The 19249-nt window shown below is 45.0% G+C and overlaps 1 protein-coding gene across 1 annotated transcript in view; it reads right to left on the bottom strand.

Annotated features, from left to right (window-relative positions):
* Positions 1–19249, bottom strand: part of LOC308366435 (integrin alpha-X-like) — a gene marked incomplete at both ends in the record, with an annotated part of 30361 nt that overhangs the window by 6480 nt on the left and 4632 nt on the right. Inside the window, 16 exons of the mRNA XM_080840131.1 lie at positions 257–355; positions 6413–6554; positions 6637–6710; positions 6947–7078; positions 7857–8005; positions 8826–8968; positions 9208–9341; positions 10651–10863; positions 12075–12227; positions 12866–12996; positions 13301–13424; positions 14162–14241; positions 14662–14809; positions 15336–15486; positions 16529–16674; positions 17828–17952. Coding sequence (XP_080696257.1) covers positions 257–355; positions 6413–6554; positions 6637–6710; positions 6947–7078; positions 7857–8005; positions 8826–8968; positions 9208–9341; positions 10651–10863; positions 12075–12227; positions 12866–12996; positions 13301–13424; positions 14162–14241; positions 14662–14809; positions 15336–15486; positions 16529–16674; positions 17828–17952 — 2144 coding nt within the window. The remainder of the gene's footprint in view (positions 1–256; positions 356–6412; positions 6555–6636; positions 6711–6946; positions 7079–7856; positions 8006–8825; positions 8969–9207; positions 9342–10650; positions 10864–12074; positions 12228–12865; positions 12997–13300; positions 13425–14161; positions 14242–14661; positions 14810–15335; positions 15487–16528; positions 16675–17827; positions 17953–19249) is intronic.

The raw sequence follows: 19249 nt of genomic DNA on the forward strand, positions 1-19249 counted from the left end.
AGGACATGAGGGTGAAGGGTATGAAAGTCTACTGATTCAAAGGACATGAGTGTTGTCTCACTCACTCGGTCTGTCTGTCTGTCTGTCTGTCTGTCTGTGTGTTTGTGTGTGTGGATATGTACTGTATGTCTGTCTATCTGTGTGTAAAATCATGCTGACAAAGTGAAAATATAAATAAAATGAAAATGAATCAAATATTAGAATAGAGGAATATATGTATCAGGAACAGGAACTGGTTCTGCGCTGATCTGCTGACCTTCTCGCGGGTTTTGAACACGGGCCTGCTGATGTCACAGGTGCTGAGTCCGGGGCTGAGTCCATCCTCGCTGTCCAGAGATCTGCACACCACCCGACCCTGCTCAACAAACACACACACAACTCACACACACTCACTTGGTCCCTCTCTCACTCACTCACTCACTCACTCACTCGGTCCCTCTCTCACTCACTCACTCACTCACTCACTCACTCACTCGGTCCCTCTCTCACTCACTCACTCACTAACTCACTCGGTCCCTGTCTCACTCACTCACTCACTAACTCACTCGGTCCCTGTCTCACTCACTCACTCACTCACTCACTTGGTCCCTCTCTCACTCACTCACTCACTCACTCGGTCCCTCTCTCACTCACTCACTCACTCACTCACTCGGTCCCTGTCTCACTCACTCACTCACTCACTCACTTGGTCCCTCTCTCACTCACTCACTCACTCACTCGGTCCCTCTCTCACTCACTCACTCACTCACTCACTCGGTCCCTGTCTCACTCACTCACTCACTCACTCACTCGGTCCCTCTCTCACTCACTCACTCACTCACTCACTTGGTCCCTCTCTCACTCACTCACTCACTCACTCGGTCCCTCTCTCACTCACTCACTCACTCACTCACTCGGTCCCTGTCTCACTCACTCACTCACTCACTCACTCGGTCCCTCTCTCACTCACTCACTCACTCACTCACTCGGTCCCTCTCTCACTCACTCACTCACTCACTCGGTCCCTCTCTCACTCACTCACTCACTCACTCACTCGGTCTCTCTCTCACTCACTCACTCACTCACTTGGTCCCTCTCTCACTCACTCACTCACTCACTCACTCGGTCCCTGTCTCACTCACTCACTCACTCACTCACTCGGTCCCTCTCTCACTCACTCACTCACTCACTCACTCGGTCCCTCTCTCACTCACTCACTCACTCACTCGGTCCCTCTCTCACTCACTCACTTGGTCCCTCTCTCACTCACTCACTCACTCACTCGGTCCCTCTCTCACTCACTCACTCACTCACTCACTCGGTCCCTGTCTCACTCACTCACTCACTCACTCACTCGGTCCCTCTCTCACTCACTCACTCACTCACTCACTCGGTCCCTCTCTCACTCACTCACTCACTCACTCGGTCCCTCTCTCACTCACTCACTCACTCACTCACTCTGTCCCTCTCTCACTCACTCACTCACTCACTCACTCACTCACTCACTCACTCTGTCCCTCTCTCACTCACTCACTCACTCACTCGGTCCCTGTCTCACTCACTCACTCACTCACTCACTCGGTCCCTCTCTCACTCACTCACTCACTCACTCACTCGGTCCCTCTCTCACTCACTCACTCACTCACTCGGTCCCTCTCTCACTCACTCACTCACTCACTCACTCGGTCTCTCTCTCACTCACTCACTCACTCACTCGGTCCCTCTCTCACTCACTCACTCACTCACTCACTCGGTCCCTGTCTCACTCACTCACTCACTCACTCACTCGGTCCCTCTCTCACTCACTCACTCACTCACTCACTCGGTCCCTCTCTCACTCACTCACTCACTCACTCGGTCCCTCTCTCACTCACTCACTTGGTCCCTCTCTCACTCACTCACTCACTCACTCGGTCCCTCTCTCACTCACTCACTCACTCACTCACTCGGTCCCTGTCTCACTCACTCACTCACTCACTCACTCGGTCCCTCTCTCACTCACTCACTCACTCACTCACTCGGTCCCTCTCTCACTCACTCACTCACTCACTCGGTCCCTCTCTCACTCACTCACTCACTCACTCACTCTGTCCCTCTCTCACTCACTCACTCACTCACTCACTCACTCACTCTGTCCCTCTCTCACTCACTCACTCACTCACTCGGTCCCTCTCTCACTCACTCACTCACTCACTCGGTCCCTCTCTCATTCACTCACTCACTCACTTGGTCGGTCCCTCTCTCACTCACTCAATCACTCGTTAACTCACTCACTCTCTCATTCACTCACTCGGTCGGTCCCTGTCTCATTCACTCACTTACTCACTCAATCGGTCCCTCTCTCATTCACTCACTCACTCACTTGGTCTGTCTCTCTCCCACTCACTCACTCTCTCATTCACTCACTCGGTCGGTCCCTGTCTCATTCACTCACTTCCCTGTAAGCAAAATGACGTCCCCTAGACGTCCCGTAATGGTCTCTCTGAACGTTCAAAAAACGTAAATGTGTATGGTTCCCGTGACAACTTTAGGACGTTTTGCACGACGTTCCAAGACCGTCCCGAGGACGTTGCGGTGACAACTGGGAAACGTTTTCTATAGGTCCTGGGGACGTTATGCAGGACGTTGCAAGCACCTCCCGAGGGCATTATGGTTACGTCTGGGGAACGTGTTTCTATAGGTCCTGGGGACGTTCTGCAGGAAGTTGCAAGAACGTCCTGAGGGCATTGTGGTGACATCTACAAAACCTATTTTAGACGTCCTGGGTACGTTATTCAAGGATGCACCGCGGACGTAGCAGGCACGACCGTTTTTGCTGAGCTAAATGAAGAAAATAAAATAATAATAGATCGCGGAGCCGTCATTTTGCTTACAGTGCGCACACACACACAAGTTCAAGTTCATTTATATTACACATTTCATATGATATGCATAGACACAGACACACACGATTACAAACTTGATTGCGGGCATGGGAATTGAACCGTAAACCTTCCTATTACTAAACGAGATCGCTACCTACTGTCCTAACACTGGCTGATTACTATAGTGCCACTTTAACAGGTTTATCACAGTGTGAGACAGCCAACAAACTTAGTCTTTTTTTCCGAGGGTTTGAGGAAAAGCATATTGTAGCAATCTCAGTCACTACGCATTGAGGGTTTTCCGTAATGATTCCTTTTTGAATTAACATCATGGCACATCACGGACGTGCGGGCAGGGAGGCAGAATAACTAGCCAAACTAAGAATGATGAAATAAAATAAATATGAATGCTTCTGTACTGATCTGTGCTATAAATGTAATGTCTGCATGATTCCAATACAATGCATACATAGGAAGGTGACCAAGTGTCTAGCTTTAACATATTGAGCTTTCCACCGGCCTTCAAAGATGGTGCAACAGAACGAAGAGCTCACCGGTCAAATTGTCTGATTGGAATTTCTTTAAAAATCCCGTCTCGCAAACACAATTTTGACAACAATCCTAATATTACGTAAGGCATATAAAGCAAACGTGCACTGCCCGCCTTATTATGTTTAAAAGGAACAGGCTAATCTGCCGTTAGAAAGTTATTTAACAACACGCATGCTGCATTTTAAAGCGCAAACCCTCGGTTTCAAACGAGGAGCGAACTGAGTGAGAAGGATCCAACATGGCCAAGCAGACTAGCCTTAAAAGCTTTTTTTCAGAGGCCAAAAACATCTGATGAGGGTAAACCTTCTGACGAGGATGAACCTGTAATACCTGCAGTGTTGCGCGTTTCCTTTTATTACCGTGCGTGAGCGCGCGGAAGAGCCGAGAGCGGTATTGCAGACAGAGATTTTGAAAAATTATAGCACTCGCCTCATATTGAAAATTGGAGCTGTGAACGTAGTTCAAAATTATGAATTATCAACAATGAACTGAGCAAGTTCATGTAGAAAGTGAACTTTCCAAACACTGAATACCTGAAGCCCTAGATGTTCGAACAGCATCACCAAAGAAAAAGCTGAAATGTCGGGCGTTTATGTCGTTATGGAGTGACAAGTTCTCTTGGCTCAGGTGCGAGGTAATTGATAGTCACAGTAAAATGTGCAAAGGATTCACAAGAGGGTCGAATAATTTAAGAATCTCTGCTCTCATTAAACAGAGCAATGACCATGTTGCGGCGCTCATTTTAACGCCACAGCAGTTTGCGCTTAAAGGCCACTTATTGACGCGCATCAGACATAAATGTTTTTGTTTCCCATTGTAAACTTAGGAAAATAAACATGTTGCATTCTAAACTACCTGATTATGTTATTATTTAAGCTATGCAGGCCGTCAGTTTTCTTCAATGGGCTAATTTAGAAGCAGAAATAGGCTAGATATTTGGCCGGCTTATCATTAAAATGTCGGGCAAATGAAAATCATTTTTCTCTAGCGGAACTTCTGGTTCAGAGAGGACCATCAGAGGACCAAATAAGAACGGTCCCTAAAAGTCCGTTTTAAGGCTCATGCGAACGTCACGCAGAGGACCTGCAGGTAAAGGTTACGGGACGTTTTTAAATGACGTCCTGGGGATGTGTGCTGAGTTACCAAATTATAACGTTCCTTAATAGTCCGTTTTAAGGCTCATGCGAACGTCACGCAGAGGACCTGCAGGTAAAGGTTACGGGACGTTTTTAAATGACGTCCTGGGGATGTGTGCTGAGTTACCAAATTATAACGTTCCTTAATAGTCCGTTTTAAGGCTCATGCGAACGTCACGCGGAGGACCTGCAGGTAAAGGTTACGGGACGTTTTTAAATGACGTCCTGGGGATGTGTGCTGAGTTACCAAATTATAACGTTCCTTAATAGTCCATTTTAAGGCTCATGCGAACGTCACGCAGAGGACCTGCAGGTAAAGGTTACGGGACGTCATTAAATGACGTCCTGGGGACGTGTGCTGAGTGACCAAATTATAACGTTCCTTAATAGTCCGTTTTAAGGCTCATGCGAACGTTACGCAGAGGACCTGCAGGTAAAGGTTATGGGGACGTTTTTAAATGACGTCCTGGGGAGGTGTGCTGACAGACCAATTTATAAGGTTCCCTAAAAGTCCGATTTAAGACTCATGCGAACGTCACAGAAGGACCAAACGTAGACTTGCTAAGAACGTCAAAAACGTTCTGGTAACGTCCTCTAGCGAACGTTGTGGCGGGGACCAATTGGGGACGATTGGGGACCTTGCGAATGTCCTGTTAACGTCCTGGGGACGTTCCCTGTTTGCGGGGTTACTCACTCAATCGGTCCCTCTCTCATTCACTCACTCACTCACTTGGTCTGTCTCTCTCCCACTCACTCACTCACTTGGTCGGTCCCTCTCTCATTCACTCACTCACTCATTCACTCACTATCTCACTCGGTCCCTCTCTCACTCATTCACTCACTCGGTCCCTCTCTCACTCACTCACTCACTCGGTCCCTCTCTCATTCACTCACTCATTCACTCACTCGGTCCCTCTCTCACTCACTCACTCACTCGGTCCCTCTCTCACTCATTCACTCACTCGGTCCCTCTCTCACTCACTCACTCACTCGGTCCCTCTCTCATTCACTCACTCACTCACTTGGTCGGTCTCTCTCCCACTCACTCACTCACTTGGTCGGTCCCTCTCTCATTCACTCACTCACTCATTCACTCACTAACTCACTCGGCCCCTCTCTCACTCACTCACTCACTCACTTGGTCGGTCCCTCTCTCACTCACTCAATCACTCGTTAACTCACTCACTCTCTCACTCACTCACTCACTCTGTCCCTCTCTCACTCATTCACTCACTAGGTCCCTCTCTCACTCACTCACTCACTCACTCACTCGGTCCCTCTCTCATTCACTCACTCACTCACTTGGTCAGTCCCTCTCTCACTCACTCAATCACTCGTTAACTCACTCACTCTCTCATTCACTCACTCGGTCGGTCCCTGTCTCATTCACTTACTCACTCACTCGGTCCCTCTCTCATTCACTCACTAACTCACTCGGTCGGTCCCTCTCTCATTCACTCACTCACTCATTAACTCACTCACACACTCACTCGGTCCCTCTCTCATTCACTCACTCACTCACTTGGTCGGTCTCTCTCCCACTCACTCACTAACTCACTCGGTCGGTCCCTCTCTCATTCACTCACTCACTCATTAACTCACTCACTCACTCACTCACTCTGTCCCTCTCTCATTCACTCACTCACTCGGTCCCTCTCTCATTCACTCACTCACTCACTCAGTCCCTCTCTCATTCAATCACTCTGTCATTGACTCAATCACTCACTCACTCACTCACTCATTCACTCACTCACTCGGTCGGTTGGTCGCTCACTCACTCACTCACTCACTCCCTCTCTCACTTACTCACTCCCTCGGTCGGTCCCTCTCTCATTCACTCACTCACTCTCTCATCTGTTGCCCCCCCCCCCGCCCCCTCACCTGGTTTATTTTGAATGTCCTATATGAGAGTCCGGGGGGGTAGGTGAGGGAGATGTGGGTGTTGTAAGAGTTCTCCCCTCTATTCTCCACCATGACGATGACACTCAGCTCCCGTGCGATGCCCACCGCTATTTCTGTGGACCTGACAAGAAAAAGAATCCAGTTTAACATCGTCTAACACATGCAAACATGGATAAACAAAGAGAGGGATAGAGAGCTCCTACCCTGAGAAGTTGAAGTCAACTTTCAAGTTGTCAACACAGACTTTGTCTCTCCCGCAGTCAATTTCAAAATCCAGCTGCAAAAGGCATCAGCAAGGAGTAGATAGTTAAGAAAAGTGCCAGACTGGAGACTGAATACAACCCCAGTCAGGAATACACCCCAAAGAGCAGCTGACTGGGAACAGGACCAGGCTGCACCTTTTAAGAGTTCCCTCAGGAGAACCCAGAACAGGTCCTTTAAGAGTTCCCTCAGGATAACCCAGAACAGGTCCTTTAAGAGTTCCCTCAGGAGAACCCAGAATGGGACACTCACCTCCTGAATGGTGCTGATGCGTGACGAGGGGGACAGAATGGGCCTCAGGTTCTCTGTCTGTGGGATGGGGCGCCCCTCAAACGCAAAGGACAAGCTGTTGGACAGAGGGCTCAGGATGTCCTCTGGGGAACACTGAGTGAGAGGGAGGGAGCCTGTTATTGCACAGCATGGTTTCTACTGTAGTGACACATTTCAATATGCAGCACACAAAACTATTAGCAGATTTCCTCTGTGGTCTTCATATACGTAACAGATGTATGCTAATGCTAATGGGTAAATGAGACAAGGAGAGACAAACAGACAGAGAGAGAGAGATGGTATGAAAGAGAGAGAGAGACATGGTGTGAAAGATAGAGAGAGATTGTGTGAAAGAGACAGAGAGAGATGTTGTGAAAGAGAGAGATAGATGGTTTGAAAGAGACAGAGATGGTGTAAAAGAGACAGAGAGAGATGGTGTGACAGAGAGAGAGAGATGGTGTGAAAAAGAGAGAGATGGTGTGAAACAGACAGAGAGAGATCGTGTGAAAGAGACAGAGAGAGATGGTGTGAAAGAAAGAAAGAGAGATGGTGTGAAAAAGAGAGAAATGGTGTGAAACAGACAGAGAGAGATGGTGTGAAAGAGACAGAGAGAGATGGTGTGAAAGAGACAGAGGGAGATTGTGTGAAAGAGACAGAGAGAGAGATGGTGTGAAAGAGACAGAGGGAGATGGTGTGAAAGAGACAGAGAGAGATGGTGTGAAAGAGACAGAAAGAGACTTGACCAGCTGTCAGGGGCATCCATCACTCCTCTGCTGACTCTGTTCCTGAGTGGGTGTGTGTGAGCATACATGTTTCTGAGAAGTTCCTGTGTGTTTGTGTGTGTATCTGTATATGTGAATATTTTAGCGTGTGTGTGTTAACCCAGTATCACCTCCACAGAGAAGGTCTGCTCAGTGCAGGTCTCTCTCTGTCGCAGAACAATCTGTCCAGCCTGGGAGCGTCTCTTAGCGCCGAACGAGGCGCGGAAGTGCAATCGGGTCACATCCAGAGTCAAGTTGTACCTGAGGGACGCTTGCAAGTCTGAGGAAAATCAAGCAATAACAACTTCATTAAATGCATGTGCTTTGGAGTTATACAGCCCAGTCCACTCTTCAACTGGATCCGCCCGAGTTCTGATCCTGAGCTCCTGGGATTAATCCATCCCACAATCAGCTGGTGGGAATAGTGGAACTGTGGTTGAACTTAACCAGTAGGGGCCTTTACCCCCAACCCCAAGGTTAGGCTAGAAACCTGCTCACGGCCAGTAAAACAACAACAACAAACAGACTCATCTAGGTGGATCCAGTTGGAATTAATGTTACCTTCTCTCCATCAAACAGACCTAAACTGAATGAATGTTATCAGACTAAACTCACTCTCTCCATCACACAGACCTAAACTGAATGAATGTTATCAGACTAAACTCACTCTCTCAATCACACAGACCTAAACTGAATGAATGTTATCAGACTAAACTCACTCTCTCAATCACACAGATCTAAACTGAATGAATGTTATCAGACTAAACTCACTCTCTCAATCACACAGATCTAAACTGAATGAATGTTATCAGGCTAAACTCACTCTCTCCACCACACAGATCTAAACTGAATGAATGTTATCAGGCTAAACTCACTCTCTCCACCACACAGATCTAAACTGAATGAATGTTATCAGACTAAACTCACTCTCTCCACCACACAGATCTAAACTGAATGAATGTTATCAGACTAAACTCACTCTCTCCACCACACAGATCTAAACTGAATGAATGTTATCAGGCTAAACTCACTCTCTCCACCACACAGATCTAAACTGAATGAATGTTATCAGGCTAAATGCTCCTCTCCATCACACAGACCTAAACTGACAGGAGACTTCTTCTTCATGGTGAAACAGATTTTGGCCACGATTGTATGAGATTGAGTGCAGTCAGAGATGCTGGTGGGGATCTTAGCAGGGTCAAAGGTAACTCTGGTATCTATGGAAACGATGGGACGGGACCTGGGGGGGGGGGGGGGCATAAACACAAGGGGGGGGGGACAGTCGTCAGTCACATCTTTGAGCAGTGGAGTAATAACTAAATGAGTGTGTGAATCATTACTGTGTTCTTGGTTATTGTTTTAATATTATATATAATGATCAATGTGTGTGTGCATTTATCTGTGTGTGTGTGTGTGTGTGTGTGTGTGTATGTATGTGTGAGTGATGAAAGAGAGAGAGAGAGAGAGTATGATGATCACCTGAGTAGCAGAACTTCTCCTTTGGACCCGACTGCAATGTCTGGCAGTTCATCTCGGCTCTGATCCAAAGCAGACTGGGCCACCGTAAGCCCGAAGAATCGCAGTCCGGACCGCACAGACGAGCCCGCTATCCTCTAGAAGATGGGACATGAGAAGCCAAGAGGCAAACTGTGATGTGGTTTTGATGCAGTACCAGCCAACTACTCAACACATCATTTTACAGTTTGTTTACAACTGCTTACACTGCGTCTTCTGGTCTCATTTTTTCTCATAAAAACTCTACACAAAATTCACAAAACTGCACACACAAAATGCAATCACAATCACAAATATTTAGCAAATCAAATAATGCAATAAAAACTCAATAATCAATTTTCTAATCTAATCTAATTGTTGTATCAAATGGTAAACAACTATTTATACAGTTAGACCTGTTCAATCCCTAACTACTCACTGAAATGATGAATCTTAACACTCCAGTCTTTGTTTGGCTAAAGCCTTTTTAACAGTTATAGTGCACTTCATAGAGCAATCTGACAAACAAGACACACAAATACTAACACAAACACACAAATACTAAGTGTACACACACATTTCTATGGTTTTTCTAAACATTGCAAACTAAAATGTTGCGCACACACACACACACACATACACACAGTGCCCTTTTTCTTTTTCAGTGCTGGAGTAGAATGTACAAAATAGTTTTCATTATCGGAAACAGAAATACAGCTATAAATATAACACATACATGCAAGGCCATTTAGGCTGCAAAACAGCATGTTAAAGTATTCAGCATGGAGACACCTTATACTTAACACATTAAAAGACTGTGTGACCGTCCCCAGTCTCCCATATGTGTCACAACAACTCATTAACATCACAACCACGCCTCCTTTGGAAGTGGTGTGTGTGTGCATGTTTTGCATTCTGAAGGGCAGAGCCTTTAAAAGTCACTCAAGTGTTCAAGGGCTGATCATTGTCTCTTAGAAAATGAACTATGTGTTCCACGTCTGGCAAAAACTGAAAACAAACAAAGGCTGAGAATTAGCTTATAGTTTTGCAGATTTAGTGTTGAATTTTGCTGTTTGAGTGACAGGTTTGGGAAATTGTTCAAATGTTGTGTGTAGTCACTTGAGCGTTTTGTATATTGGTATTTGATTTTTTGATTTGGTATTTGATTTGGTTTGTATAGTGGTATGCATCTCTCTATTGGTTTGTCATTCTCACTTCCTGTCTCTCTATACGACATTAATCCCATCCTCTCTTCAACTTCAGAGGTCTTACTTTCTTCTCTCTCCCTCTCTCTCTCTGTCTCCTTACCTTTTCCTTCCTCTCTCCTCTCTCTCTCCCTCTCTTCCCTCTCTCTCTCTTTTTCTTCTATTTCTCCTTCTTCTCTTTCTCTCCTCCCTCTTTTTCATTCTCTCTTTCCCTCCCTCTCACCTGTGAGTATTCCGGGTTGACTCCTCGTCTCCTCCCGTTGAAGATGTACACACTGCCCTGTCCGTTATCCTCCAGAGGAGCTCCCACTGCCACATCCCTGAACCCATCTCCGTTCAGGTCTGCCAGGCTGGCCAGAGACGAGCCGAACCTCCCCCTCTGACCCTCCATCCCCAGCAGGGACACACCAGTGTCAGACACCACACTGTAGAAGTACTGCATGGGGAAAAACCAGCAGAGATGCACAGGTGAACGATGGTGGTGAACAAGAAGATAAAGAAGAAGAACATGAAGATGATGATGGACGGACGGACGGACAGAAAGATACTTTAGCTGAGATTTACGATGAGAAGTAGATGACATGTATTCGGCATTATGACAAACTTTACTGAGTATCTCTTATCATTATACACACACTGTAAACCCAGACAGTTCTACTAACTCATTAACATTATGTATTCAGTACTTAAAACCTGGTATTTAGTTGACCCAACTTAAAATGTATTAGTTTTCTGAGCAGGTGCAGACGTTTTAATTGTATTGGAATGTATTTGTTTGAGTGATTGACTGATAATTCCAAAAATGTTAGTATCTGACGTCATCAACGTTGTTGAGAACACCATTGCAAAGCTCTTGTGATGAGAGACGGACACAGCAGACTTAAGGTAGAGGAGTCGTTTAGTAATCCAGAGGTTGGAAGGTTGCCAGTTCGATTCCCCACTCCTCCTTACCAAGTGTATAAGTGTGAACCCCTAAACTGCTCATGATCTATAAATGCAAAATTCCTTGTCAACTATTTGGATAAAAGCGTCTGCTAAATCACAGATGTAAATGTAAATGCAGTGGCAACACTGGGAAGGCGGTCGACCAATGACAGTTCTCTCTACAGTAAGAGCTTGCGCAAGAAGTTTGAACGTAAGGAAGATACACTTTCAAAAACTTGTAAGAGCGTAATAACTAGTTTGAGAAAGACCCAGAGAAACACAAATATCTGACGAGGCTAAATCCTTTACGATTTTGGAATAATATGAGTTCAGAGAATTCAAAAATTATGAAAATGATAACACAAAAAATCAGAATAGCCGATGTATAATTTTTGAGGTAAGTTTACTTAAAAAAAAATAATATATGTACTCAAATTTTCTTATGTAATCGACTACATCAAAAGTTTTGAGTTCTCTGAACTTGTTCAGGTTTACAGTTCATCATGCTAACTTCTTGAGGGTTCAAATACTGCACTGGACTTAGCATCTCCACATCATGGGTCACACAAGCATAATGTATACCGGACAGGGGTCACACAAGAGGTCACCAGTGGAAAGGGATACCTCTGTCTTGACATCACAGGTCAGAGGTCAAAGGTCATACATCTGTCTTGACATCAGAGGTCATACCTCTGTCTTGACATCACAGGTGAGAGGTCATACCTCTCTCTTGAACTGGTAGACAAAGACTTTGCCCTCTTGCTCGTCTTCCATGTGCATGGGAGCAGAGACCAGAATCAGGTCAGAGATGGTGTCTCCGTCTGTGTCCACCGCACGCACCTCCGCTCCAAAGTAGGAACCAATCTGTCCTGGAGACTGGGAGTGAGAGAGTGGGGGACAGATAAAGAGGGACCACATAGACATGAAATGGAGAGAGAAATGGAGAGGGGGGAGGCAGGTAAGAAACGAGACAGAGAGAAAAGACAAGGACAGAAAAGAAAGAAAGAAATGTGTAGGGGAAGAAGAGGAGTAAGTAAATAAAGACATGATGAAGTCAGAAGGAAAGGATTACTTATGAAGCAAAGGAGAGATGAAGCAGTTAGATGGGATTGGTGACGTCACATATCAAAGTGAAGAAGTGAAGAGAAGGTGACTCTATGGCAGAGGTGGTGTGGACACACACACTCTGAATTCCATCTCTGCCTTTGACCCATCCAGGGAAGTGACACACACACAGAGTGAAGCGAAGTTACACTAACCCGGAGCAGTGATCTGCCTTTGACCGGGGAGCAGTGATCGAAGTTAGGTGCCTTGCTCAAGGGCACGTCAGCCGTGGATGTGGGCATGGGAGAGCAGTGGTCTACCACTTCCCCTGCCCACATTTTTCCTACTGGTCGGGGATCGAACCGGCCACCCTACGGTTCCCAGCCTGAAACCCTAACCCTAAGTTGGCCACAACTGCCCCTACCTGTTATATCATGCATCACGCAGCGGTGATGGAACTGATGCTGCACCTGTTTCAGGATCTGTTTGATGTTGCTGTTGTCGCCATTGATGACCATCGCCAGGCCCTTGTGCTCGGACCGCGGCGCCCCCAGTATAATGTAGTTCCTCGAGTCTCTCCAAGCCACGTCCATAGAATAACCTGCAAACACACACACCAAGACACGCAAGCTTCTCTACAGAGATCTGAAGTCCACTGAGGCGGATGGTAATACACTGAGAAATCGTTAAAAAATACAAGTAACAAATAAAGATTACAAAACAGATTTGGCTCTCTTTTGATCCCTTATTCTGAATAACTGTCAAAGGGAATGTGGGTTGTGTCTTGTGACAGGGGTGTGATTCTGAAGGGAAAGTGTATTAGTGGCTCCGCGGGTGTGACGCTTGTGTGGTCTGGATATTAGATGGTGAAGTGTGGAGTTTTCAGTATGCAGTGAGACTCTTACCCAGATAGCTGTCAGGTAACATCGTATCAACTTTTACAAAGTGGGGGTTTTGGAACCCAGCCGATTTCTGGAGAAACCCCCCCGTCCAGCCGTATGCTCCCACGGTCCCAAGAAAATAATTGCTCTAAAACACAAAGAACAAGGACAATAAGGGCCATACCATCTTCCCTCGTCCGTGTCTATCAATGCTGTTGGAGGACTTTAGAAAACTGCTAAGTTTCAGAGAGCAAGATTAGTGTCTATTAGGTAGAGTTTGTAATGGCTGCAAACATGAGATTTGAAAGATCTGTCATTTTCCCTGAAGTGCAGGAGAGAAAGGTTGATCCTACTCAGCTGTAACCAACCTAATCAACAGGCCTCTGCTAAATTATTTTTACGGAATTTTAACGTTCTTTAGGGAACCTTGAGAAGTTCCGATGGTTCTGTTCATGTGGCATCTCAGAGAACCAGCCCTGAGCTGATCCTTTATAGGTGCAACATGGGTCATGTAGTCATGTCAACATGTAGTTTTTACTGCACAGTGAAAACATAGCCTTTACTAACACTGCTGTGCAATCTTATCATTATTGTTCCAGCACTTTAAATGTATCTTGTCTCTTGTCACTAAAAAGTAAACAAATTAAAATACCCAAACACCTGAAGCAAACAACTCTTCACAATTCCATCAAAATTACATAATCATGGCAGCTCTGCAAGTATTTCTACTTTTGACAACAAATTGACAAAAAAATATTATAATTATATAATATTATAAAATTCAAATTGACATGTTGCTAAGTCAGCGTCTTGCTGGACCCTGCTCTGGCCAGAGCAAAGTAAGGAGGACCGGCCTGTGACGTGTGAACAGAGAAGCAAACGTACGGCAGGGGTGGACACATATGCTGCGCTGAACCCGCTCTGAGCAAACTCCATCTTTGTGGCGTCGCCTGTGGTTTGTGTTCCTGAGGGCCAAAGAGAGGAGAGGCCAAGTCATGATGGGCCAATACAGTGGAAAACGGCTGACTTTGGACCCCATTAGGTATTGGTTCCTGGTTCTGATCCACACATCCAGCACATCATACATTCCATTACATAGCAGAACCGTTATGTGGATCAGTAGCCCAGAATGATCGTAGTATAGAGTATTCTGCTTCTCATGCCACAAGAGTACATACAGGACATGTATTTAATGGACAGAATTACTTTTGTCTACATTAGAATTTATTTTATTGTCCAGAATTGACAATAGCACAGACTGTGTTGTGTCTACAAAGGTCTGCTTCACTCAAGGCCGCATATCTACTAAGAATCACAAGGCATGTAAACATGTTATACACAATTTTAAATGCATTCAAAATTAAATCCTGCTTGCATGGCCATACCTTCTATGGCGATAATATTCTTCTCTAAAGTGCTACTGATCTTCTCCAGGGCTGCAAAGTTGTCCACTTTAAACACATGCTCTGCTGCAGATGATGCAATTTTGTTGAGCTCCTCTCGCGCACTGGCACGTCGAAAAGCTTCTCCAACCTGTCATAGAGGGAGGGTTAGATCTATATGTTGATGCCCTGGCCCAGTACCATCTTTCCTTAGGGTCAGATCTGTATGTTGATGTCCTGGCCCAGTACCAGGCTTCCTATATCTATATGTTGATATCCTTGCCCGGTACCAGGCTTCCTATATCTATATGTTGATATCCTGGCCCGGTACCAGGCACACTATATCTATATGTTGATATCCTGGCCTGGTACCAGGCTTCCTATATCTATATGTTGATGCCCTGGCCCGGTACCAGGATTCCTTATAATAAGTCGGATACAGCATAGCATAATGTATCTGGGTACAATGAGCCAAATGTTACCCCATGTCAGTACATGTTGTTACATATTGCTATTTATAACATTTATTTTAATTCTAATATTTACTCAACCTGTTTATATTGTAACAACACAGGCTTAATAAAGGAGAGTACAGTAATAATGAATGAATTAAGCCTCTTGAGCCTCTCAGCCATCTTTTCAACTACACTTCTCTGGTAATGCACATCATGGCTTACCCCTACGGCATATCTTATGATGTTCCTGGCGTTGGCCCGGGCTATGGCGGAGGGAAGATTGAAGCCATCTTGTGACTCCCCGTCCGTGATGACGATGAGGATCTTGTTGGCCTCAGGTCGCGCTCCTCCAGAGGGAACAAACAGTTCATTTCTGCAGACAGGAGGCAGAGAAACAAACTCTCAGACTGGGTTAAACAACGTGAGGGTAGGAAAGACAGGGAGCGCTAGAATAAATAAATAAATACTAGATTCCGTTATTAGTGTCACTGGTGGAAAAAAAAATCAAAATCAATAACTGGAAGGTTTACCATCCATACCAGAAAGTCTGGGACCTTATTACTGCCTGAATTCTGTTTATTTTGCACTTCACGTTGTGAACAAAAGTCTATTGGGTACAGAATAAGAATTACAAATAAATGAATCACAATTATACCTCATATGGGATCTCAGATGTGGTCTTTCACAAAGAGTACGGTATATCACCAAATTACATAAGGTAGATTCAGCATTTTACAGTAATGGATTGTTCAGCCTCGCACTCAAAAATCTAAATGTCCAAAAAAGTCTAGAACATACAGTATATAGATGTAAAAAATAAAGATTAGTTGCATGTATACCAGTTGCACTGGTATTGTGATGGTTGAGGCTGGTTGCATGGTTGGCGAGTGATGGGTTACATCTACCTGTGTCTTTTGAGCCAATCATATCATCAGCAATTCTGACATGAGCTGTGATGACAAGCCACTTATCATGTGTTTGGTTCAAGTCAAACAGACGTATGTGCATGGTATAAAATACTTAAACTGCTAAATTGTCATTGTGAATTGATAAAGCCCAGCACAGTTCAAACCACCAAAGTGTAATCATTGCTGTAGAATGGTTTAGGAAGTAACTAGTGACATGTAACAGAGTAATGTAATTACATTACAAAATATATGTAGCTGTAATCCGTTACAGTCACTGAGAAAAATATGTAATTAAATTACAGTTACTAATCTAAATGTTGGTGATTACAGAGGGGTTACTTCTATTGTTTTCGGTAAAAAGTTTAAAAGCTGTATAATCTGTTGATTTGCATTTTTTCGCCATCCAGGCTCCATCCATTTGGCAATATGCGTTACATTTGACCTAAGCATTCTTTTCCATCTTAACCCTTTTCAGAGAGTGGAGCTGTTGGTGCTTTTTGGACTCACACAAGCTTGGAGATGGCTCCTGCGGTGTTGGTTCCTCCAGAAAGCTGACGAATATTTTTCACATGGTACTCCCACATCCTCGTGCTCCTAAACTCGTTGAAGTTCACATGGATTTCGCATGAAGTGGAATACTGAGAAATGGCAAACTGGAAAGAGACAATGTACATGTTCAGTTCAACACAATTGAATCTGCTCAATTGAGTGCAATCAATATAACTCAATTCAATTCAATTAAGATCAATTCAGTTCAATCCCGTTAATATTTGTTTAGGTCAAATTAAATTAAGTTAACTCTGTTCAGTTTAATTCACTATTATTCAATTAAGTTCAATTAAGATCGATTTACTTCAATCGAGTTCAGTTTGACTTATTTGTGCCCTCGTGTAATAGGGCTTTAGGGTCGTGAATCTCTCAGTGCGGGCACATGATGGCAGCACTCCGATCCTATCCGATTCTCTCCATGGGGTCTCCATGGGGGGTTAACTGCTCTATCTCAAAGCACATGGAAGTGACAAAACTAGATCAGTTCAAATCAAATGCGGAATGTTTACATCTGCTACAGTTGATTATACAGTAAATACGTTGTGAAATATAACAAAACCGTTGATTATACAGTAAATACGTTGTGAAATGAAACAAAAACACACCACAGTTAAAGTTGTATTAGTATTGATTGATTCACATCGATATGAATGGATTACATGACTAACAACGGGTGGAAAAGTAATATGAAAATATTTGTTCACTGAATTAGCGCGTTCTGTCCCAAACAGTTGCGTTCCAGTTTCTAAGTTTCACTTTCGCTTTCAGTATTTCAACGTGAATGAGAGGGAGCACAAGAACTGAGCGTCTAGCAGCGTTTATCATATCATATACATTATATATGATGCATGTATATGTCTGTGGGCACGATCTCAAGCACGTGCAAAAGTTGTTGTTGTCCAATTTGAATCAGATACGAGAGACACATGCGCGCCCAGTCCAATTACCAGCGGAATCGAATCGTGTGTCCAGGGGTTTACATCGGAGTCCAGTCGGACTCAAGTCGGACACAATGAATCTAGTTCTGGGGAGACACATGTGTCCAATATCCAATTTAAATCGGACTGAAATCGGAAATTGGACACATGTGTCCACACTGACTGGTGACAGTAGAAGATAACTAATTTCCTGAATAACTAATGGTAGTACGGGATCTTGGATGAGGACGTGGCCACCTGATCCACCTGATCTCTGTTTGATCAGCGCCAGATCCAACGGGTTTCTCTCTGAGTAGCCTGCTAGCCTCCACACACTCACCCGCGTGTTCTTCTTCAGCAACTTCCTGATCAGGTTGATCACAAACTCTTTCATGGCCTTGAAGTCATCACTGTCCACACTCCCCGAGCCGTCCAGCAAGAAGGCGATGTCTGTGGCCTTGCATTCTGAAGGGGGTCAAACACAGAGGGCACTCAAAGAACTGTTGCATTTTATTGATTTATGTAGCGCCATTCAAGCAACATTTTGTAACAATTTTACATTTAAATAACAGCTTCAAAATAATTTTCTGACTTATAATACGGAGAATGGCGTCTGTGTCACTGCCACAGCACGACCATGTCCCCATCATGATGCTCTCTGGTGTGGCTGCTGCTGGCTTCCTCAAAATGGCTGCCGTTGATGCAATGATTCTCTGCTGTCACGCTTTGCCCTTCTTCACTGTTTGTTCCGTGTCTTCAGACCCTTACTCTGTGTTTGTGTTCCCTGTGTTTGCTTCCTGTGTTAACCATGTGCTCCTTGGCTAACATCCTGTATTCCATGTGCTTTCGTTGTCCCTTGTGTGTTCACGCCACTATCGTTACAGCCTGGTGTGTCTCTTGGTTCCCTGCCCGCCTGTGTGTTGTTCTCATGTTTAGTCCTGTGTATTTAAACCTTTGATTTTGTTCAGTTCTTTGTCTGTCGTGGATGTTTGTGGCTTATTTATTGTTTGTGAGTTCACACAGGTTTACTGCTCCTGTTCATTTGTAAATAAGAAGTGTTGTGCATTTGAGTCCAACGGCCTGTGCCTGTGCCTGTGCCTGTGCCAGTGCCCGTGCCCGTGCCCGTGCCCGTGCCCGTTTCCGTGTCCGTGTCCGTGCCCGTGCCCGTGCCCGTGCCCGTGCCCGTGCCCGTGCCCGTGCCTGTGACTTGGCTTGCCCCCTGACGACTACGTTGTGGCTCGTATTCAAGGCTGTATTCAACAGAGGTTGCCAACCACTATTTAACATATCTCTCATTTATTTTCCCTTTTCCTTTTGGTGTAGCCTTGGGAGGAAAACATTTTTTTTGCAGTTTTGTAACTTGAATTTTTTTCACATAGGATTCCATGCTTGTATGCTCGTCTCCAACATTGATATAAAAATAAAAATCAGCGGACATGCACGCGAGAGTTACGTCAGCCTCTATCACTCAGAGTCACTCAAAGATACTAAGTGCCTCCTTCAACCAGTCAGCTACGCAACATGGAACGGGGGGAAAACAATCCCAAATATGTCACGCGGCACAATGGGCCTCCACAAAGAACAATGAGAGAGAGAGAGAGAGAGAGAGAGAGAGAGAGAGACAGAGAAAGAAGAGAGAGAGAGATGCTGGCCTGATACTCCAGGTGGTGCTGAGGCAGTCCAGGGAGCCCTCTGCTTGCATTGAGTCATCCATTCATGTGACACTTAGTTTGTTTTGGGTTTTGGGAAGGAAAGGCCAGCT

Source organism: Sprattus sprattus (genome assembly GCF_963457725.1).
Source record: "Sprattus sprattus genome assembly, chromosome: 6".
NCBI lineage: Eukaryota > Metazoa > Chordata > Actinopteri > Clupeiformes > Clupeidae > Sprattus > Sprattus sprattus.